Source organism: Cetorhinus maximus, chromosome 3, assembly GCF_964194155.1.
Source record: "Cetorhinus maximus chromosome 3, sCetMax3.hap1.1, whole genome shotgun sequence".
Classification (NCBI taxonomy): domain Eukaryota; kingdom Metazoa; phylum Chordata; class Chondrichthyes; order Lamniformes; family Cetorhinidae; genus Cetorhinus; species Cetorhinus maximus.
In genome coordinates, this window is record NC_135881.1 from 183,149,078 (window position 1) to 183,173,817 (window position 24,740).

At 37.7% G+C, this 24,740-nt stretch overlaps 1 protein-coding gene across 2 annotated transcripts in view; it reads right to left on the reverse strand.

Annotated features, from left to right (window-relative positions):
- marchf6 (membrane-associated ring finger (C3HC4) 6) overlaps positions 1-24,740 on the reverse strand; it is a 79,339-nt gene that overhangs the window by 16,946 nt on the left and 37,653 nt on the right. Inside the window, exons 4-17 of one of the 2 annotated variants that reach the window (XM_078539368.1) lie at positions 22,441-22,584; positions 20,672-20,744; positions 17,918-18,086; positions 16,930-17,146; positions 15,906-15,967; positions 14,181-14,213; positions 13,601-13,652; positions 11,332-11,390; positions 9,915-9,995; positions 9,148-9,216; positions 7,474-7,548; positions 4,216-4,350; positions 1,113-1,232; positions 343-443 (exon numbers count right to left, since the gene is read on the reverse strand). In XM_078539368.1, coding sequence (XP_078395494.1) covers positions 343-443; positions 1,113-1,232; positions 4,216-4,350; positions 7,474-7,548; positions 9,148-9,216; positions 9,915-9,995; positions 11,332-11,390; positions 13,601-13,652; positions 14,181-14,213; positions 15,906-15,967; positions 16,930-17,146; positions 17,918-18,086; positions 20,672-20,744; positions 22,441-22,584 — 1,390 coding nt within the window. Of the gene's footprint in view, positions 1-342; positions 444-1,112; positions 1,233-4,215; positions 4,351-7,473; positions 7,549-9,147; positions 9,217-9,914; positions 9,996-11,313; positions 11,391-13,600; positions 13,653-14,180; positions 14,214-15,905; positions 15,968-16,929; positions 17,147-17,917; positions 18,087-20,671; positions 20,745-22,440; positions 22,585-24,740 lie in introns of both variants that reach the window. The other variant, XM_078539367.1, reaches the window with a different exon arrangement.

Below are 24,740 nucleotides of genomic sequence, written 5' to 3' on the forward strand. Positions count from 1 at the left end.
TAGTTATAGAATATTTTAATAGGAATTACATTTTTTGTCTAAAAAGTAGATCGTCCTTTTTACATTTTTCCCATCTATCAGTTTCCCTTCATAACACGTACATTCTTGAGTTTGGGTGGAGGGGGAGGGCAATGGAGCAGCAAACAAAACATTTTGCAGGCCTCTGTCAAACTGCAAATGGTTGCTAGGAAACATGAGCAAAGGTCTTAAGCTCAGGTTTCTCCCAATAATTTGACCATATGGGAACCCACATCTCACGACAATCACAGTGCTATATCAGTGAAGTGTGCCACCAGGTTACAAGCTATAATATCTGTAAGTATCCATGAGACAAGATATTACCTGTAAAGCATTACATTGTATGGTAGAAAATCAGGGAGCAGAGTCTTAATAATACGAATTGGTAACCAAAGCATAAGAAGGACAATAGACCCAAAGACAATCTGCAAAGAAAAAGACAAGAATCTTAACCAAGTTATACATGAAAAATGAAAAAGTGTGCAGACATAATTCACATAATTTCCAATTTACTTTAAAAAAAATCCTGAAATTGTTTCAATTATTTTCCAAACTACTAATATAAGCTGTGAGAGCACACCTGCAAGCATACAGACTGATTTTTAGTGAATAAATGAACCAAAATTCATTATCTAAAAGAAATAAGATCACTTTGCTTCACCAACTTTCAAAACATTGATTACTCTAGCTTGATTGCAATCTATTGTGAAGTAACCAATGATCAACTGCCACGAAACTACCCAATGGAATGAGATTCTTCCCCTGACCCCTTGATGGATCTCCATCTATCCCTACATGTATTTCTAAAACTAATATAAACATATTAAAATATTCAACACTCAGAAAAATTCTCCCTTCCTGCTCACCATGTATGCCGGCCAGGCCCATAGCCTCCTCTTGAGTACTGTCAAATTCTGGGTTTCCAATCTGAAGCTTTGCCTGTGCTCTAGACTACCCACCCCTTTTCACCCAGTGACTCTGTCCATTCAATCACACACTACCCATCATTTCCTGTTGAGCATTATTTGGTTAAACTCTCTCCTTTCAATAAGCAACTTTAATTTCAAGAGCAATCACGTTATCACTGTACTTACCACAGACAATATAAAGCGTCTGAAATGCCTATAAATAGGTAGATGAATCATCTCCTGAACTGGATTAAAATCTGGATCATTCAGATTTCTTAAAAACCATAAGACACCGGGTCTCAACACCTGAAACGAAACAACATTAAACACTGACCTGAACAGATCCTAGGAACATCAATAAAAGCAGCACAAGAGACAAGATAGAAGCATTAGAGACCAGAGCAACTGAGTTTTTAAGCGAGAAACAGGAAAATTTTAAAAATGTTATCAATTAAACGTATTTATTTGGCTCAAGCCACAATCTGCTAGCAGTGTGGCTGATCAGGTTTCCCCAGTCCAGAGCGAGATAAATTTCGGAATTCTAATCACTCTGGATTATCCAAGTCAATTCTACCAGAGTTAAGTATCAGCTTGTATTGAGCACGACATTTTTAAAGAATACATTCGGGAAAGCAAATATTAATTCAAACAATTACTTGGACTAGATGGGATTCTGTCTAGAAATATTCTTTGTCGCAAAACAACCCAATGAATCCCTTGAAGAGACGCAAGGACAATTTTTACATTTCTTAAAAGATACCAGCAAATTGAGAGTATAATTAAGGCTGTTTAACACAATTTTTCAGAACAGTTATGTTCTATGTGATTTATGGAAAACAGTAACCCAGGCAGCCTGCTGACCAATAAATAGTTTGTTGTTAGAATCGGCTAGAAAATACCCAAGAGCCAACCTTCCATATCGCATAAAAGATCATTAAGGACTCCGCATCTGGAATTAGGTTTAAATATGAATCCAAGGCTCCATTTACACTACAGTTAGCATCATTAGTAGAAGCTGGTCATCAAGTCATGAACAGACTCCAACAAAGTAAGGAGGCGGCTTCCTCCAAGCTGACTCTGGATTGGGACTGCATTTATAATAACACTGCAGCAAAAATGCTTTGAGGCAATGGTACAATTGAAGTGTGAATGCACCCTTAATTAAGTAATGTTAAAATATGAAGGTTATGTTGTTCATAGAATCATAGAATGGTTACAGCATAGGAACTCATTCATGTTCAGCTCATGCCAGCTCTCTGCAAGAGAAACCTAGCTAGTCCTACCTTGCCTCCTTCTTTTTCCCCATAGCCTTGTAATTTTTTTCCTTCAACCTACCTATCTAATTTCCTTTTGAAAGCCTCTCTATTTGCATAATCAGATCATAACTACCTGCTGTGCAAAGGTTTTTTTTTCCTCACTTCGCCTTTGGTTCTTTTGTCAATCACCTTAAATTTGTGTTCTCTTATAGTATACTCCTTGCAAATGGGAACAGTTTCTCTCTACTCTCTAATCTATCCAAACCCCTCATGATTTTGAGTACCTCTAGCAAACCTCCTCTCTATTTTCTCTGCTCCAAGGAGAACAATCCAAGCTTCTCCAATCTTTTGAAGTAATGGAAGTCTCTCATCCCAGGAACCATCTAGTGTGGGCTGCGCTGGATCCCATTTCGGTGAGATTGAGTGCAGATGCTGAGAGCATGCACCAGAATTATACAAATTAGGCAGATCCTGAATTCTTTATATTCAGCCTGGCTCTCTCTGATTTTATCAACCGGACAGATGTCATACACCCCGCTTTTTCAGCTTAATTTTTTTCATCATTCAGGAAGCTCTGATTTTGGTTGCCTTACCTTTCCACTTGTGGTAATGTATCTAGGTCGTACCTGAACCATCTCCTCTTTAAATGCCTTACATCGTTGCATTAAATTTTTGTCTGCCAATCTTGGATTCCAATTTTCCCAGGCTTGTTCTCAGCCTTCCTCCAATCAAGTATTTTTATTCTAGATGGCTCCTTGCTCTTTTCCCAGAGCCAATCTTATGTTATTATGATCACTATTCCCTAAATGTTCATCTGATACTTGATCCACTTGACCCACCTCATTGTTTAAAACCTGATCCAGCAATGCCTCCTTCCTCATTGGGAAGGAATGAGGCATTGTAAATGTACTGAAGAAAGTTCTCCTGAACACACCAGGAATTCTTCCCTACCTCTGTCAGTTACGCTATGACTTCCATCTATATTAGGATAATGGAAGTTTCCCTATTATCACTATTCCAAACACTTTGCGCCTTTGTATAATTTCCCTGTAAATTTGTTCCTCTGTATCCATCCAACTAGTTTGTAGCCTACAGAACATACACAGTAGTGTAATGGCATCTCTATTGTTTGTTAATTTCAACCAAATAGATTCTGTCCTTAACCGCTCCAGGACACCCCGTCTTTCTAGTGCTGCAACATTCTCCTTAATCAATACTGTCACCTCCTCCTCTCCTTTCTTTCCTGACCATCTTGTATTCAGGAACGTTAAGTATCCAATCCTGCCCTTTTTTTTGAGCCAGCCTGCCGTATCATATCATACTCTTATTTCCATGTGGCTATTTGTGCCGGCAGCTCAACAACCTTATTTACCATGATTCGTGCATTTACACACATGCACTAAAATCTCTTAGACCTTATTGTATTTTCTCAGTCTGATGCCACCGAATGAGAGACAATTTCTTACTCTAGTGCAATATGTTTCACAATCTTTTTTTTCCACCTTGTTTCTTCTTTCTAATTTTGCATCCTGGTGCCCATCATCTTGCCAAATATAGTTCAAACCTTCACAATAGTACTAGTGAACCTCCTGTTGAGCAACTAGTTCAACACATAAATCAGGAAAGAGATCAGAATATATTTGTTAACCTAGCACTAAAATTTTCAAGCGCATGGTAGTGGAACCATCACAAAGGCAAGAAGAATGTTGGAATACAGCCATTAAGGTAAACAGTACAAAACTAAAGAACAAAGCTTTGTACAATATAACTTGGGTGAGACCACAAAGAAGTTGCAGAATCCTGCCATGTTCAACTGGAGCAAGGGTGACATTGTAAACTAAGACACAAGGGAGACACTCAAACACTGAAATAAAATTGAGATGGGTTGTGAAGCTGGCCCTGATCAGGGAACTGATGTGTTGCCATTACAATTCAATCATCTCCTAAATAGGGAGGGGGATTGCGATCAGTGACTTGATTTCAGAAATCCCAAAATTTCAACTGTACCAATAGGTGAATTTAGACCAACTCACCTCTCTGAGTAGAAGAATGAAAGATGCAAAGTAGAATACGTAGACCATCCCCACTAGCCAGTGTAGGAACATTGTGGTTCCAGGTGCGGACTGGAAACTCAGTTCTCGGTCTTTCAACGTAGCATCAAACATTTCCTACAACAAGATTAGAACCAGCGTAATGTCATATCCATCATTGCAATTAGTCTGGATTTCATTAGTGTCCTATTGTTTTTTTTTAAAAATATATTTTATTAATCCTAGTATTATGAGACAGCAATTTGTTAAATGTGAGCTATTCAAAAATCCCAGAGGGGATCTTTAAACAACTGTCGTAACCTATAATTTTTAACTGGTATGTTTGAGATACAACTCTAAATTCAGGAATCAGACACCAGTTCTCGAGAGGTTTATATTAAACTAGATGAAACATTTTATTGAGTTACAACATATTAAACACATACACATGGCTACAAATTACCACTATCATAACTTATAACAAATTCCCAGACTAATCTCCGTTAAGGCAACAGCAACCCATAGACTTTCAGCAGACACCAGACAAAGCATTTTCACCGTACAAATTCAAAATGGGATTCCTTTCACTTTGGTTTCTGTGGAGACAGTTGTAGGCTTACAGCTACTTTGATCTTACATTGCCTCTGCCCCGCGCACACAAAACTGAAGTCATACCTAACAAAGCTCACTGAATGTAAATTCTCATTGTATCATCAGCCTCTTTGAACCTACCTCTAACAATAAAACCCCTTTTATAGTACCAATTTTATTAGCAATATAAATATATTGTTTGGTCTCTGCTCGCTAGGTGCCAGATTTCACCCCACTTCTTGAATGCTCTATTCAAAAAATGCAAGTGCACCCTACCTCTCTTACATCTCAAAACTAGTACACATCAAAGGGCCCAGACTAGCCAGTTTTAATCCAATTAAGACACACCCACTAACTAAATCTCTATTTTAAAAGAAAAATATTTTCCAATAATATTGTATACATTAATAGCTTCATGACACCAAGCAAAAATGACTAAGGGTCAATGCCCATCTTACAATTCAAAAACAATTTTAAAATGATGCAAATAGGATCCCAGATTTCATCCACAGAAAAACAAGATTATAGAGTCAAGCCCCATTACATTTCTGTGCTCTCGCTCTCCACTTACAGATGCTAGTTTTCTTTCAGCTGAGCAAATCTGAAAGGCAATGATGAATTTTTTTTTTGGTTTTGTCGTCTGTAAAGGCCTACATTTTTGCTAAAGGTAGAGGAGCTATTTACCCCTAGATTAGCAATATATGTTCCATGCAAGTGTAGTAGGCTCAGGTTAAATTATACATTTGTGCATTCATACTAGGCTCTCAAAGAAATGTACTGTGGAATACAGTTACAAAAGAGAGAGAGAGAAATCCCATTAATATCAGAGGTCAGGCAAAAGAAAGCAGTTGCTTACAGCTATAGGCTTATATAACAGGATTGCTATACTAGCATATATCAGGAGGACAAGGTTCAACAGAAGTGCTTGGTAAGGGGCAAGAACAGTATTGCAGAAGAATGCAGAAAATACTTTGCTTCCCCTCTCAAAAAATACTAAGATATATCGAAATTGATTATTGTATATCACGCATTAATTCCCTCCAAATGTGAGGCAATATAAATAATCCCTGGTTCCCTGATCTAAAAGCTCTCACTGGTTCTCAACCATCCAGGCATCCAGCTCACACCATCTTTAAAGCAGGCATTCTCAATAGCAGTCCACAAGAAAGTCTCAAGGAGTCTGCCAAAAAATGTCACCTTGTCAGAAGGAAAAAGATTACCGCTAATTTAAAAATAAAATTAAACAGAACGAGCAAATTCTGAACACGAGCCTCTTTCAACTGAAATAATGTCTGTAAATCTCATCTCCCAGCAGTGTTGATTGGCTAGTTTTGAGCATGTTGTGGAGCTCCTGGGAAAGTCATTGGCCAAAAATGCCAGTCCCTCAGAGTGAAGGTGGTGGGTTTCATTGAAGAGCCGCTAGGGAGGAAGACTGGCTGGAGTTCCTGTCAGTTGAGAAGTGCATGGGCAAGTGGATTGGCCACAGCACCTGCTACTCAAGATTGGCAGAGGGGAGTTTTCTTTAAGGTGTGCCTGGGTAACTTGTTGGGGCTGCCTATCGCCCAGAGTCACCGGTTTCTCAATCAGAAAGGGCAGTGTTTAATGAGAGATCGCAGGGAACAAGGGGGGCGTTTTAAAAATAATGGAGGAAAATCTTCAAGGGATTCAGGAGAATTTAAACTCTGTTGGGACAAGGATTTAAAGTTGCAGAAACAGATGGAACTAAAAGTCACCGACATCTCTGAGGGAGAGTGAATATGTTGTGTGCCAGTTAACAAACTTCACAGTCCCAAAATAACTGATAATACTTTTGAAATGAATACAGCATTCACTGAATAACTCATAATTGATTTAAACAGATTGTTTAATTTTATATTGTTTCTATTCTGCTATATCACCTTCTCCCAAACTTTGGGCAGAATTCTGGAATGCCTGCAGCCTAAGCACCAACTTGTATTTATTTTCTTATTTAGTGCCATGAACACAGCAAAATGTCCAAAGGTGCTTCACATGATCAATATAAAGCAAAATTTGACACCGAGTTACATAAGGAGATGTCAGCAGAAGTAATCAAAAGATTAATCGAAGAGATAATTTTTAACAAACAACAACTTGCATTTCTATAGCAACTTTATCATAAAAAAAATCCCAAGATGCTTTACAGGAGCATTATTAAACAAAATCTGACACCAAACCACATAAGATATTACAACAGATGGCCAAAAGCTTGGTCAAAGAGGTAGATTTTAAGGAACATCTTAGAGGAGGAAAAAGCAGTACAGCGAGAAATTTGGGGAGGTAATTCCAGTGCTCAGGGCCTTGAAAGCTGAATGTGTGGTCTCCAATAGTGGAGTGATTAAAAATAAGAAATGTTCAAGGGGCCAGACTGGGTGCAGAGATCTCGGAGTTGTAGGGTTCGAGCAGGTTATAGATAGAGGAAGGGGGAGGCCGTGGAGGGATTTGAAAATGAGCGCATGCAACAAGTTTTACACTACATAAATGAAACAAGCACAAAGATATATGTAATTGGATAACTGACCTTTATACAAGAAAAATACATTGTTGTGTTATATGAAATTTCTAGACCATAAAAGGGGGCCTCAGAAGCAAAAAAGGTTGAGAACCATTGATCCAAAGAATCACTGATCACTAATGAGAGAAACAACTTACCAGTGAACAAATGTCAAGCCACCAGCCACATATAAGAGGGAATACACCAATTTCCACAACAACCAGTAAGGACACCTAAATAAAAAAGCAAACCTTTAAGTTCTGTGCAATGTACATAAGAATGCATTGGAGATTATTGTTTAAACACAATCTTCAACAAGGAATTCCATTAGACAATTCTAAAATGCATGTTTACTCAATTTTTCTTATTAATTACAAGAATGATTTTGGTGCAACTGAGTGGCATTGGGGTATCCAAATGCAGTGCCACAGAATGAAAAAATGTAAATTTGGAACCAGAAATCTTAGAGTTCTTAAATTCAGCCATGCTATGCATGGGAGCACTGAAGGCAGACTAGGTGTATCCCTATTAGGGTAAAAATAAATAGATGCCTCTTCAAGACTGCTCTCACAATCCCACACTGCGACAACCAAAAAATGAATTAGGGGTCTGGAAGTAGGCCTTCCATTCATGCTCTCAAAGAAAAGATGACTGAGTGTGAATGTTTTTTATATACAAGTACCTGCTCTAAAACCAGAATGTCCTTGGTATGTGGCTTTGATCACTGATAATGAACAAGGGTCCAATTAAAAAAAAAGTTAATAACTTAGTAGAAAGCTTTTGCTAATAACTTTTTCAAAATCTTATCTAGGCTAGCAATAACAAAATACAGATTCTGATGGGTCAATTTATTACCAGCAATGGTAAAAGCAAGCTCAAAGGGGAATATATTTCATACTACAACACTAAAGAAAAATACTGAGGATGCTGGAAATTTAAAATAAAACAATATACTCAGCAGCTCAGGTTGCATCTGTGAAGAGAGGAGTTGACATTTCAGGTCCATGACCTTTGAACAGAACTGGCAAAAGTTAGATATATTTAGTTTTAAAGCAACTGAAAGGGAAGGGGGGGGGCACAGAGAAGGGGGTTAAATTAACAGAAAAAGGTCTGTGAAAGGATGGAAGGCAGGAGAGCCTGCTCTCAACTCTGAGCTCTCTGTCCTCAGCCTCCTGCAATGTTTCAATGAAGCTCAACACTACTTTGAGGAACAACACCTCAGCTTTTGATTAGGCACTTGCAGCCTTCCGTATTCAACACAGAGTTCAACAATTTCAGACTGTAACCTCTGCCCAGCATTATTTCCTTTTTGTTGGTTTTGACTCATTTTTTCAGCAGCTGTTCATCATTCTGCAATCCACACCTCCTCTACACACATCTCTTGTTTCTTTACCAGTCTCATTATCACTCCCTTTGGCCTTGCACCATCAATCCTTGTCATTCAATCTCCCCTGCCTTCTAGCCTATCCTTTTGCTTTCCCCACCCTCCCCTTTCATTTGCTTAAAACCTAATACATATCAAACTTTTCCCAGTTCTGATGAAAGGTCATCAACCAAAAATGTTAACTCTTTCTCCGTCCACAGGTGCTGCCAGGCCTGTTGAGTATTTCCAGCATATGTTTTTATATTTCATATAAAATGTTTTTGATGTGTACTTTCAATAAAAAAACGGAGCTTTTTGAAATCTTCAAAAATTACTAATGGATTAGAAGAGTAGATGAAGTCATTTTAAGGTAATTTATGCTTGTGATCGGTTTATCAGCACACATAAATAAAACATCAAGTACAAAATACAACGATAGTCATAAGCCTTTGGGGCAATGCAACAATACCTTTACAACAATATAACAGACGCCCAATAAACGTCGAGATCGTTGAAACTTCACCAGTGCAGCCAAGCCCTGCGAAAAGTTAAGTTAAACAAAAGCAACCAAAAGCAGCCATTACGTACAGAGCACAATTGGTACAACCCGTTTCTGAGGCGTGGCAATCCTGAATGGGGCTGTGTAGTTGAGGGAGGACTCTTATTCCTCCTGGTTCTGCAGCAACAAATATTGGTTATGTTTCTGTTGAAGTGCATTGCATTCACGGGTGGCTCCAGGGGCCACTGAAGCCCAGCCAGTGAAGCCCACATCCCATGAATGAATAAAGAAGAGAATTCAGGGCAGAGTAGGCCCGTCACCTGCTCTGCTGGTCACCTACCAATTTCACACAGGGCCCTAAATCCCCCTGGAATACCTGTAAAGCCATCTGTACTGGTTATGGTCCTGCCTTTAACGCAGTGCAAATAGGGTACAGGAAATTGCACCCTGAAACTGGTCTTTTATAACCCTGTTTTATTTCCTGAAAACATGTAAATGAGGGCCAACTAACGCAATAATTCTTTTACATTTATAAATCCCAAAAGACCCTAACCATCAACCCATGAAATGATTTTAAGGTCAATCTGTTACCCCAGTACAACTGGCACAATTTACTGCAGCATTGGCTGGCATATAATATTCGGTAGCTCCTGAATTGTTACCATTTGGTTATGAAGACTGCATTATACTTGGAGCTCTTAAAATGCATTCTCTGAAATGCTAGATAAAAAGGATACGTGACAGATTATTAGAGTCATGGCCAGCAGAACATAGCCCACTATAGTTGTTATCAGACCTTCAAAGTGCGAGGCTTGAACCTGAAAAAACAATACCAATTGCTAGTGCTCAATAAATTTACAAAAACAAAGTGGCTTAAATATTAAAAATCATAGGCTCTATTGTTTGACACAATCATCTTTGTTTACAGAACACTTATTTCTTTAATTCCAAGTCTTTGCAAGAACTGAGATTTTTAAGTTTGTCATTGGTCTCTCTCTGTAATGTTGACATTACTTTCTGCAGCTAAGTATCAACTTATTTTGATCACTTATAACTTACTATATTATCACATCAATAACATTCATACTCAATTTATTCAAAATATTCAAATTACACTGAAAGTACCTGTATAATTCTAGTAACATAGGTTAGAAATATGCAATCTAAGTATTGCTGAAGTAAAAAAGGCATGCTGTTGAAGCTTTTCATCTTGCACCCATCAGGACAGACGCAAGAATGGCAAATTTCAAAAGGAGTAACAATTGGCATTCTTGCGCCTGTCCTGATGGGTGCAAGTCAAAAAGTTTCGACAGCATGCCCCTTTTCTCAGCAATATTCAAGTTCTGTGCTACCAAGTGACTGAATATGCAATTATGTCGACACTCAAGAGACATCAGAATGGGTTAAGCACAACCAGTTATAACGCAGATTACATAAGGTTGGCCTCTTCACTTCTCTTGTAGTCATTGTCTTCAAAAGTACCAGAAACTGAGGTACAGTGCTCATGCTGGCAAAAGGCACTGAACTATACAGGGAAGGGGAGTCCAAGCTTAATTTCAACCGAAGTAGTAGCAGATACAAATGGTATCTGGGCTAGGGAGGAAAAGAGAATGAATGGGTACAGGTGAGGTGGCACACTCTGATTGCTGGCTAATACTCCTGCAAGTTGATCATATGTATTGCCAACATTGCTTATAATAGCTCAATGGTTGAAAGCAACAGCCCAGGCTAATGAAAAATAGGAACTTGGGCAAGGCCCAAAAGGGCAAATAAGCCTAAGAGAAGACTAATTTAAGTGCATCTTTTTAAAAACATATTTCTTTTGGATGCTTCTCACTTTTAAATTAAGCCACACAAAATGGAAAGCGCACTGTGGAAAATACATCATTGTACTCCGAAGTGGTACCAAACTCTCCAAAGTATTTTGGCTTCTTGGTGAAAAAACTCCCATAAATCTACAACATTTTTTAAAATGGGAAAGGCCATTCACAGTGCTGCCCTTGATTACCACGGTATTCAATATAACAAACATATGAACAAGTTTACACAGTACAACTATATTAGCATGTAATACTGAGACATTACAACAAGCTAGTCTGACTAATTTCATATGAAGTCTTTTCAAAGGACACGCACCATATCATTGGTACTTACATACTCCTCAAAACCCAAACCAACAACGGAGAAGTGTCCAATATGGTATGGACAGAATGCTGAAACATACAACAGCAATGTTATAGAATAGTGTACTGTTTCTCCCATATTTTATTCATTCCAAGTTGGAACTTTAAACTACTACACAGTATAATTTCAGAAATTTATGTAATAAGTTATTCTAAAAAAAAAAAATCGGCAAAAAAAAATATTAACACAGTGGGTTAACAATGTTTCACCTATTGGAATGAGTATGAATCCAACACAGATTGAAAGGATTAAAAATCTCTCCTCTTTGGTTTAGTGAAATGTGGTTGGCCAGTTTTTAGTGGGTGTAGGCCCATAGCACACTGGCCATTATTCCGTTGAATTTGGCAATAGGTTGGCAATCTTGATGAGCAATGATAGTTTATGTGGCAGACTGAAAACCTATACAGGTGCAGCAGGATGCATAGGCACATTGTTGGGACAAGGAAAAGGGCACTTTACTCTATACTAAACAATGCCAAACCTGACCTGAGAGATTTGGATAAGGGCAGTCAGTAGCAAAATCTGTCTTCCACGGAACTTTTTTTATCTCGAGCAGGGAATATTAAAAAGGGTAAAAAAACTTTTAAAAATTTCAACTCTAAAAGTTGACTTTACCCCAATCAAACAACCATTAGTACTAAATATTTAGGAGTTCCTCCATTAGTGTCAGGACTATTAAAACTGTACATTTAAGAATATAATGGGTTGACACACACTTTTAAAATTAAGAGTAATCAAAGGTTTTGTCAAATAACTGGAAACTCTAAGCAAATTGGTTTTCTTTCTGGCTGCCTTGTTTCACATTCCTGTGCTCAGTTTAGTTAAGAAAACAGTTGCAGTCAGACCCATAACAATGAAAGGCAGACAGCAAACAACAAGCATGAGCAACGTTCAACATGGCATCTCTTAAAAGCTCTGGATATCATCCAAAAGTGCTCAACTTAAGAGCATTTAAAACACACAAAAAATAGCCTCCTCCAATGAAGCATGTTTATCCAACATTTAGCTATGCCACACAAACCAGAGAGGTTTAGTGCTCTATTCTCAACCTGTATCAAGTTAGCTGATTTCAATCATGGCATAGATAGTGGGATATTATTCTTCACAAACTCTCTATATAGGAATGGAAAACATTAGCCAGGATTCTTAATCCTAATTGCCATGCAGCGATCCCCACCCGAAATGAATTTGAGAGAAGATAGAGTCAGACTTGCTGAGATGGGTCCTGTGGTTAAATCATCCAAAACACTTGCACATGAATCACCAGAGGAAGTACATAATGAATGTCTGATGCCTGTGAAACTGCACTCCAGCAAAGGAGTGAATTCCCTCTGGCAAGGTAATGAGGAACAAAAATTGGGCAAGAAAAAAAGATGAGTTATTTTAGTATTTACAAGTTTAAAATATCTCAGTTTTAAGACTTTTGTTGGGCTTCAAGCCAAAAAATCTCCAATGTATTGCTTGTCGTAACTAACTTAATAACTGCACTTCATCTCCCATGGTTTTTGAAATTCAAATTTTTGAAAGCAATCCAGCCCGAGGATAGGAAGTCAGGTTAAAATGAACTATAATCTGCCTTTTGTGAACACTTTGGCGAGTTTATCAAACAGCCTATTCAATTTTACTGTCATCTCAGCTTCCACAAGAGCAGACATGTTTTTGCTATACCGTTACCCTTTGCAATGTTGGTTTTTTGGATTTAGTTAAGTAACGCGATTAGAATCAAAATTGTTTCTCAACATCTGCGGTGTGATGTCAGTGTTAATGCGCATCTCGATTTACAAACATCTAATAAAATAATGCTGACATCACCAGCATAATGGCACCCTTGAACATACTTAGTGCCCCTAGTCAAGGATTATGGTTACACATTCCAAGAATGGCTTGCCTTAAAATGCAGCTCAGGCATTGGCAACTCTTGTAGAGCTGAGATGTTCTGCAATGTAAGTTTAAAAAATGATTTAATACAAAGGAAAGGTGCTAACATCCCTCCCAGAATTGCAGATCTATACTTTGAATCAATGATCCAGTTTCTGAGAAAGTAATAGAATTATATAATTTACTGAAGTGCATTTATACTTTTTGCCTTGACTATTGGTTGGGGTTATGCTCTGGGATGTTACCAACACCAGCATTAAAATGCTGTGGCGGATACGTGCATGAAAAAACACACCATACTCAACTCTAGTTTCAAGACTTCATAATTACATGCAAGAACTCTAGATCAAGAGGTACTCACCAAACACAAGAATAAATAGTGTATTTAATGAAACCACCCAGAAGACATGCTCCTGCCAGAAAAATGCAAAGTCAATAGTTAGCATGAAACTGATCACAGCTTTACTCTTAATAAAGCCTTAAAAGGTCCTATTTTTACACCATCTTAACCTTTAACTATCACATTTAAACAGCAAAGTGCATTACTGGCTTACTTTTTACAGGCCTAAAGTATACATAATATTGTTTATTTTGGACACGGTGGGCCATGTTATTCATTGACTTCCTTCTCCTGACCAGGCTAGCTTCACATAAACTTGATAATATAGAAGAAAGAAAATATCCTAGCTTTACGTCAGCTAACTGTGCTATTAGTGGAAGAATTGTACATTTTCAACCATGAGCCAATAAATCCCATTAAGTACCCCATTTTAGAAATCCCATTTTAGAATTAAAGCAAATTCTTTTAGGTATTTTTGTTAAGCTATAAACGGGTTGAGGGCAGTAACAAGTACTTTAATTTCAATCTTCTTTCCCATTCTTGGGACATGGTCAGGTAATGATTTTATTAGAAATGCTGGACCAGCCTTTTTTAAACTTACCAAGAATACAAGTGAACCATCCAATCCAAGCATCTACGAAACAAAAAAAGAAAATTAGTTTAAACAACACACATTTTAATCAATACTACTCTTGGTTATTGAAAGTATTTTACCCCTGTACATGTCAATTGTTTTTTAATTATTCAGTAATTCAAATTAAGCAAGTGTCATGCAAAAGGACAATACGAATTAACCAGTAATTTGAATTAAGCAACTTTAAATTAGCAGTAAATAGTACACAATATAAAAATTACTCAAATTGCTGAGTGGGTTGCAATATTCCATTTTAAAATGCATTGAGAAGTCCCATGTCATAGCATCTCAAAGGAAGTATGTTTTACAAAACAGTATGGATTTGATGGGCCAAATGGTGTCCTTTTGTGCTGCAATGACTCGAAGTATTGACATTTACCTGCATACTAGTTATGGCTATAGGTAGCACTGTTATTAATGATAAACTTCAGTGTTAACAACTTAATCAGCTATTTTAGTAAACTAACAATTTTGTTTACCTAAATTTGCAGGCTGTTGATCAAATGCCACTATGGGTTGGCTCAACTCTCAGCCCCAATGTGTCCACCAGCAGTCAACAAGATACTGCTAAGTGACATGGGTGTTAAGGTTTAATGAGAAATTATTTTCTTCCCTAAACAATTATAACACTCCCAGGCTTTCTCTCACCACAACATGCTTACTATTTTCTTTCCTGCCTATAAATACATTACACATCTCACAGCAACACAATTGCATTTTCATTAACTTGGTCCCACATGTACACACATCAGCTGCACGTGTTGGTTCATGCTGCACTCCAAGTCATTTTACTTTATCTCCTGTTACACCAAAGCCCAGGCCAATCCATTCTACTGAGCATTATACTTCACCCACTGCCCATCTTCACGGAGCCTCATAATGGGCGCTAGACTTCCTGGAACAGAGATCAATCTTGACCGCCCACACCAGTTCACTGATAACCAAAGGCAAGTACATCTATCCATTAACTTGGAATCACATACCCTGAACACCAGCAGAAAATTCAGGCTAGGAACCATCTTTAAGCCTTGAACATCTTTTAGCACCAAACTTAGTTTGCTAACAAATGAAAAAATAGAATATAGCAGCATGAACTTTGGCCAAATACAAAAAGGATGCAGTCATAGATGAGGATGCATGCAACCGAAAACATTCTTAAAAGTGAGAGATGCATGAATCACCTCCAACAGAACTGACATTACAGTATGACCCTGTGCATGTGGATGTATACAAAGATGAACTGATAAGAATTGGCCTGTTTGAATCAGTACTCACTAGTTTTGCAAATAAATTTCTTCTACCTTGGAGGAGAAATTCCAACTGTTCATAAAGAGTGACTACCCTTCTGCAGATCTGGCAAATGTATACTACAGGTCCACCTTCAGATGCCCATCACTCTAAGTAGGAACTGGCAACGTTCCCAGGCCTGAAAAACAACCCAGGTGCTTCAATGCAATTCATGATTCGGAACTAATTGGGTTGTCTTTACTAAGTGGTGCGGTCAAGGGAAAGATGCATTTTTAAATGAAAATATATTCTTGCCACCCACCCTTACTGCTAAGGCAACAGTTTACTGTTAATTTTATTGCAATGATTTCTTTTTTAAAAAGCACTACTGAAAGTCAGCTTTAATTCAAGCAAAATAACTTTTCAGCAAAAAAAACTCTCAAAGTAAACTTTGTGATCACATACCCGCTCCCATGTAAGTTCTTCTGCAGCTCTGTCCCATTCCAATGCATTCCAGTTCATATCATCTGAAGAGAAAAATAGTTTTAATCCATTAATTGAACTCAAAGCCAACATATCAAATGTAGTTCATTTGTATAATTAGTTCCTTCGGCACTTTACCATTCAGTATTTTAGCCTCCCGTCAACTGTTTTGCCAAGGAATTTGTCATAATTGAATGAAATAGAGTAAGTGGCGAAGGGGTGTTGGGAAGAAGTAGGGCAGAAGCAGCTTTTGCACAGGTGATCAGAAGTTGACTCAGGTGAAACCAAGACTATCAGTGGGTGCTTCAGAGTGCATCATACTTCCCAATCCATGTGTTTTATGAAAGAATAGAAATGAAGTTGTCCAAGTTCGATTACAAAATAGGGGTTGATGGGGTTGCAACAGCAAGAAACATGTAGAACAATTATAGAGATTCAAATAGATTGGGGAACTGGCACTGGAAAGTACCCAATATCATTTCATGTGGACAAATGCAAGTGATGAGATTGAGTAAATGGAATAAGTAGCGAGAATTTCAAGATGAATAGCAATATCTCCAGGAGACAGGTCTCAGGACACTGGTTGACAGTTTGTCAATGGAAATTTACAACATAAAAGATCACAAAATATTAGGACGCATAGGCAAGAGGAACAGAAGGAAGGCCCTAGGGAGAACAGTGACTGGCTCATCCCCTGTTCAATTATATTGTGCAGTTTGGGTGTATAGTATGACCATCCTGGCAGAGGGTAAGATACAGCAGAAGACAATTAAATTCTTATTCCGGATTGGGCACTTGGCATTCAAAAGGTGACACATGCAACAAGCACAGGCTTTGGAAAGATGCCATTGATCACATGATAGCTGCCTCTTGACTGACCTTTTACTGGTACAATGAAGCATGCTTCTTGAACTAGCGTGAGAAAAACTCTATACCAACATCATTAAAAAAAGAGGCCACATACCCAGCACCAACCCTGCTCAGGCCATTGATTTATCCAAAATACCTTGAGCGCCATTGTTGGCATCAGCACCGTCTTCTACCACAGCATCATCTTCATCATCATTCTCATCATCCTCATTCTCACCCTCATCTACCCGAACGTTGGCATTCTCAGCTGCTGCAGGGGCGCCCCCAGCAGCTGCTGCTGGGTTTTCTGCTGCTTGGTTGGCTGGTTGAGCAACTTGGGGATTCTCAGCTGCAGCATTCGGAGCAGCTGCAGCCTACAGGATGGAAAATGCTGATTAATTACACCAAGTTTAAAAATTAAATATTTCCATAAATATTACAGTTTTAGGTTAAAGGCTTTCTGGTCAGACGGGAGTGGGAAGAAGGGTAAACTAATTCTGAAGCTCTCAACCTTACATATGATTCAACTTAGGTACAGGCCAAAGGACAAGTGAAAGCCGGTTGTTATATTCGCTGTAGCAACTTTGCTGCTGCGACATTATTGTTATGTTAAGGAAAGAGAAAAATTAACTTGTCTACTTAACACTACCCAGACTAAATTTCTGTGGCTACATAATAGTCTATTTAAATCTACAATCTGTCCTTTTTAAATTAAATCATCTATTATAACATGTTTACTAAACAATATATGTTTCTACATTTGCTATGCTATATTTCCAGGTGGCATTCCCATGAGCAATGCCACAAAGTAGCATATAAGTTTTTGTCCGTAATTGATGTCTTGCCCAGTGACCAGCTTGCTTGGGACTGATGGGTTACTGTTTGGAGTAGAAGTGCATAAAATTGAAGTGATCCAGTTTTAAAAGATGAAAAATTAATTGCTATGAAATAAATTAGAAAACAAATGAGTTTTATGTTTTTAATCCCTAAACTATATAATATGGACAGATAAGAATTCCAATAATACAATACAAATATATTATGGAGGGAGGAAACACATGTAATCTAAATATTGAATCACATTGTCAATCTTCTTACTTATTATTTCCAGTAAAGAATGAAGTGGTCACTTGTATAGTTCCTACCTCATTCTGTTGTCCAACTCCATTGGGAGGTTGGACCTGATTTTGTTCCAGCCACTGTGGAGCTCCACCATGCACGATCTGTTCTCGTAACCAGACGAGGCTAATGAACGCACACAGTGTGCATGTTACCACAAAACAGCCTTGCAAAGAGTCTGCCAGCAGATTCTCCCTGGAAATACATAGAACAAAAGTTTAACTAGTCAGAGAATCAGTTCTACAACTAAAGTGACTTGAAATTTTAATGTACGATGTACATGTACGAGTAAATCTGTGTACAATATGGCTTGCACAAATGATGTTAAATTTAATGATTCACAAAAACTGCAGTCCCACATCTGAACTGAAGGGGTCTTCCTCTCACTAGTAAATTCAGAAATACATAAAACAGCTCATACTTGGCGAACTGTGGAGGAATCCAGTTTGAGACCAGAAATACTGTCACTTACAGGAGCTCTGAAAAATGTCATTGTTAACTTGAATGAGACATCAGAACTTGTTTAAGACCATTCAGACCTGCTGTATACAACAGTACTAATTCCTAGGGTTCAGCCACAAACAAACAATCTGATGCGTGATTTCACAGGACCAACTTGCCATGGCTGATAGAAGATGGATTATTGTAACTGAATGGGGTTCAGGATTGAGGTGATTAAGGAAAATAAAATAGAATCAGAATAAGATTTAATTCTGGTTAAAAATAACAAATACTGCTACATAATACTAATAGCTGAACAACTGCAGCAGCATTTTAAACAAGTCACAACGTAGATGAATTTTAAAATCTCTTTGCAGCATAATGGCCAATAACATGAACATGGCATAAACATACAGGGGTGGACAGAGCAAAAACTGTTGATTAGGAATTCATTAGATAGGACAGGGAAACAAAGCGTGCCACATTAGGGCAGTGGATACCAGAACCAGAGAGGGCCCTAGGTTGAAGCACGTGAGACAATGTGCAGAAACAATCTGCAGGGGTACAGGGAAAAGGCACAGCAATGGCACTAGGTCATGATGCTCATTTAGAGAACTGGTGCAGACATAATGAGCTGAATGGCCTCCTTCTGTGCCATTAGTGACACCACTTCTGAAGGATTTGCATCACACTAGCAATCCTGTCAATGTACTGCAAGGTTTACATAGTTGAGAAATGCCGTACCTGAACACTACACACTAGCAGCCAAGAGTGAATTTTTACTTGACTGATCAGTTCCTTGGCCAGAATAGAACAGCAATATTCCCTTGCCAACTGACCTTTACTTCCACAGGTATGCTTCCCTTTTACAATTAATATACTTAGTCTTAGGAAGATGACTAATGAGGGATTACTAGAGGAATTGAACATTAAGAGTATGGATGTTATGCTTCAGTTATACAGGGCATTAGTGAGACCACATCTCAAATACTATGTACAGTTTTGGGTCTCCTTATCCAAGGAAGGATGTAAATGTTTTGGAGGCAGTTCAGAGAAGGTTTACTATATTGATGCCTGGAATGAGCTGATTGCCTTATGAGGATAGATTGGACAGGCTGTGCTTGTTTCCATTGAAGTTTAGAAGAATGAGGGGTGACTTGATTGAAGTATAAAAGATCCTGAATGGTCGTGACAAGGTGGATATAGAAAGGTCGTTTCCTCTTGTGGGTGGGTCCAGAACCAGGGAACACTTTTTAAAATTAGGGTCACTCTATAGGACAGAGGTGAGGAGAATTTTTTTCTCTGAGGGCTGTGCAACTTTGGAACTCTGCTCCAGAAGGTGGTGGAGGTGGGGCCACTGAATATTTTTAAGGCAGAGGTAGATAGATTATTGTTAGACAAGGGAATCAAAGGTTATCGGGGGTAGATGGGAATGCGAAACAGAAACAGGTCAGCCACAATCTTATTGAATGGCAGAGCAGGCTTCAGTGGCTGAATGGTCTTCTGCTCCTATTTCGTATGTTCATAAAACAAAGGTTATAGCAATTTTTTTTAACTGAAGAGGATTAATTAATTCTTTATCCTGTCTCTCTCAGCCAGTGCCATTAGAAGCGATAAAGAGATTATCCACCTAATTATTTTGTTGTTGCACGCGGGAATTCTCTATACATAAGTCAGTTGCCGTGCTACCACAAACCACAAGTGGCTAAACTTCAGAAGCACTTCAATGGCTGTGAAGCATTTTGGGACATCCTGATGTGAAGGATGCTAAATAAATACAAATTTGTTAGCTGAAATTTTCACCGGTATTTATACAGGAAAAAAGTCTGAATAAATGTATATTAAATGCCCTTAATGTATAGAATGATTTCTCCAATTCAGAAAGTTTATAAACATGGAACAGAAAAATAAGATTGCCACTACTGATCCATACATTCAAGAATATTCCAAAATTCAATCAATCAATCAGTTCATGAATAGAGACCAGTAACATTTAAAGAAAAGCAAAAAACCGCAGATGCTGGAAATCTGAAAAAAAAAAACAAAGTGCTTGAAAAACTCAGCAGGTCTGCAGCACCTGTGGAGAGAGGAACAGAGTTAACATTGAATCCAATATGACTCCTCTTTGGAACTGAACAGTTCCAAAGAAGAGTCATATTGGACTCAAAACATTAACTCTGTTTCTCTCTTCACAGGTGCTGCCAAAGCTGTGTTTTTCCAGCACTTTGTTTTTATTTTGTAACATTTAAAGCTGCAATATATTGAGAAACATATGTTTTCTAAACCATTACTTTTAATCAAGTTACTACTTTAAAAGTAAACATGATACATAAACTTACGTGGATAACATATCTAGTGGCAGTGTCAACAGTGAGCTCACAGAGCCAGTAAACAAGCATTTGTAGATACGGCCTAAATAGGGAAAAAAGGGGAGAGTGAAAGGTCACTTGAGCTACACATATGGTTGTCCTTCTCAACAGAATCTCTCAAAACCTCATATTTTTACACAAAAAAGCAAGCACTGTGCATTATAACACTCTCATCACCTTGCATCTCTATCAAAATGATGACCTTATAATGGTCTTAGCTTATTTTCCCAATTAATTACAGAATGTTACTTAAAATTCTTTTTTTTATACAATTTAAATATAATTGGAGATTGGCAAACATTGAGTGAAGAAATAGAGACAACACAAATAAATTCTGCAAGCGTGCTACTACAAGCCAGGCCAGACTGTTGGGAAAATTTATCTTGAAGATATATACATTAACATTTTGCCTTTAGATCTTTTGGAAATCTATTATTTGCCAGGCATAGAGAGTGTGGGAGGGAGGAAGGGAGAGAGAAACAAGTGAGCTCAGTGCTAGAGACTTTTAACATTGACAGGCGACATTAAATCACCTTTCTTAGGTCAAAGTAGAGGTGCAGAGTAAACATGTTATTTTCCAGTCTTTCTCACACTCCAAGAAAAATCCTAATTAGTTACTATCTACAGGTAGTTCTCATGCTGGTCCCAATCAATTCAGACAACCAAATGTATTTTACACAATGCCCTTGTATCCAACGGAAGTAACTTACTACCTATTTATGTTAGCTGGATTTAAATTTGCATTTCATAACGGAAAGGAGGGTGCGTTAAACCCACTGCATTGCTCAAACCTGGAACATTCTTCAGCATCATAGTGATGTGATCCCGGTCCCTCATATACCAATACTATGATTGCTTGTTCAATTATGTCACGATGGAGAGTAGGGAGAAATTTTTTAATGGTTTCCGCAAAATAGGAGTCATAATAGAAATAGGAACAAATGATCCCTTCATTGAAATAAAAAAGGACAATGTCCTAGCCCTGCAATACAGATCGTTAACCATCTAAGCAATTACACCAAGGCACAAGGAGGAAATCATTTTGCAACACGTTTAAATATTTATTAAGACTTGATTTACTTTACTGCAAGTCAATCTCTTCCTCAGAAATGGTAGGATAGATGAAATGGAATTAATTTTAATTTCTCTACATTCCTTTCAATTAGGAAATGTCATCAACTTCTATGGGCTCAAGGCTCAAAGCAAAGACTGAAGGACTATCAAAGGGGTTGGCAAAACGCTTGCGAAAACATTCAAAATGTTATGAGCATTGAACATAAACACAGATTTGCATGTTGCCTTCACATTCTTACTTTCCACAATTATTCAGCAGGATTCGAATACCCATTTTTAAAGAAAAAATTTGGGGAACAAATTTCCTAGTGTTTTGGTAAACTTTAAATACTCAAATCTTACTGGAGTGGGATTAAATAGTTAGCTTTATCAAATAATTGGCACAGACATGATGGGTGAAACAGCCTTCTGCTGTTTCATTCTATGATTTTATTGTGCCTCTCAACATATCCTAAATTGTCTAACTTAACCTTAATCTTAATGAGAAACACTGAGGCTGTAAGTCCCAGGTATGGACATAATTGGAATCTTAAGAGAAAATGTAGCAGATGAATCAGCTGGTCCAAAACTATTCAAAAATAAAACAAACATTATATTTCCACCAGTAGATCTCACTAACAATTTGGAACTAGATTACGTATTACAAAATGTAGTTTAATGCTTACATGCTGTGAGAGGTACAACTCCCAGCCATGCAAAGGCCACCAACGTGTAATGGAACCAGTATCTTATTGCTGTACCAATACTTGTAACCAATCCTGCAAAAATATCCTGAATTGGAAGTCTAGATGGCATATCTGGAGAATAAACTGGAAAAAGAAACAAGTTTATCTTTAAAATATAAATTTATATTGATACAAAATCATTTTAAAAAGACCATTGTCTTGAATTTCTAACATCCCAGTAAGACATTTCTGTATATAATGAAGTGTACACTGTAAAACATTCAGGATGGCGACATATTGAAAATCCACTTCTACATTTTCAACAAGATGTCCCAAAAGAATGAGTTTCATATTCTGTAACTTTCTTTTTGAATTAAGGGTTTTATAAAGCTGAAGCCGCTATAACATTGTTACTAGGACTTTTGTAAATACCCAGTGAATATTTATAAAACACAGTTATAATAACCGACTTAGATATATATTCAATTGCACAGCTAACCCTTGCACAATGAGGCAAATGGTCTCCTGTGCCATAATTTCTACGATTCTATGAAGTAGAAGTATTTTGGAAGTTTTACATGAAACTGGATCCAAATCCAAATGGTACTGCGTTGTCCTTTTCTGAGCCATACTTCGATACCCAGTCTTATTTCAGTGACATGAACTAGACCAATTATTTTTCTAGCTAAAAAGATGGCATTGTTTAAGTAATGGGTTAAAACCCATACTAGTTTACATTGTTTTGAGATTCTGGCCTGAATTTTGTGCTCACTGGTGGCCTTGAAGAAAGCTACCCACAAAGATCCAGCGAACTTGTGCCATAAATTTCAACTTTCCCGATGTTGACCTGACGCCAAGCGAACAGATCTCCAGGCATCCAGCAACAGTGAAGACATCAAGCATGGTAAGCAGCCAATCACACCAAAGAATTTTCAGACAGCAAACCAGAAAGTAAAATGTACTGGTTACTCTTCACTTTTTACAAGTTGTCCAGCGAGCGAAGTAATGATTGAGACATACACGAGAAGTGGAAATAAGAAACGTGCTTAAAGACCACCCACGGGATTCATCATAATTGACATCACACAAAATAAAATTAGTTCTCCAAGGCCAGAGAAGGTGTTCAGCAACAGCTACACATGAGTACACTGTTAAAAACCCAGTTACACCTCATTAACAAGGTGTAACTTTTTTGGGAATTTTAAAAGTGATATTACAACATGAAAGGGGGCATGTTCGCCAGTTCAGTAATTTCTAAAGTGTGCTGTCTGCAGCATACCAATGGAGCAGCAGGGAGGGAATCACTCTCAGCAACTTCAGAATTTTTGCGTTTAACTCAGCATGTGTAGACATCAGCGGTTGCTGCAGGTTTCACAGGGTAATGACGGCAAATACTGACAATTTTGCGTTCATTGCAACTGCAAGATCCTGATCTTTGTCAAACTGTTCTCCACACAGCACAGAAAACAAATTGGAGCTTAGAGCTGAAGTAAGTTTTGTTCACATTTCTATTAATATTCAACTCCACAGCAAATCTTTACAAAACAAACATAGTTATACGTGAGCTAGTACATCATAGTTATGCTGTGGAAATGCAATTTATACATTAAATTTGGGTGCAATAAAAATAAGCCCAAATAAAAATGCCATTGTCATAGATATAAGGCGTGTGTCGATCCAACCTCAGGAAAAAGTATTTTGGAAGCTTTCAGTCTAGTATAAGTCAGTTTATTAAAACAAAACCACATTTTTACACATTGTTCAGACAAATCAAGATGACCACATTTAAATTTAAATTCTAAAATGTTGATAATGTATATTTAAACTAGAATTACAAAAACAGAAGTTCTCTAGTTTCTTGGAATCTCTCACTGGCAATTAGGAGGTAGGCCTCCTCCTTACCATCAAAAACTAAAATCTCTCTACCTGGTCTATTTATTGCTTCATATGCTTATTCTATAAAGCATTAAGAAAATTTAAAATTAAACATCAGCAGTACTATATAAAATTGAAGTAGCCGATGTTAAATGGGGCTGTTTGTGATGTATGGGTTTTACTCAGCAACTAGGCCACCTAAAAAACGCAATTCTTTTTCTAACCCAAAAAGGTATAATGTATGCTATTAACAATGGTAAATATATATAATTGATCAGCCTACAGACATTCAAAAATAAATCTGACTGCCACCTTTTCAATTAGAAAAGGCTCACCAATTCCAAATGGTTAAAATTCAAAGTCCTTCATGTCAAAAAATACAACAATATTTATTTTTACTATCCTAACTACTGACAGAAAACACT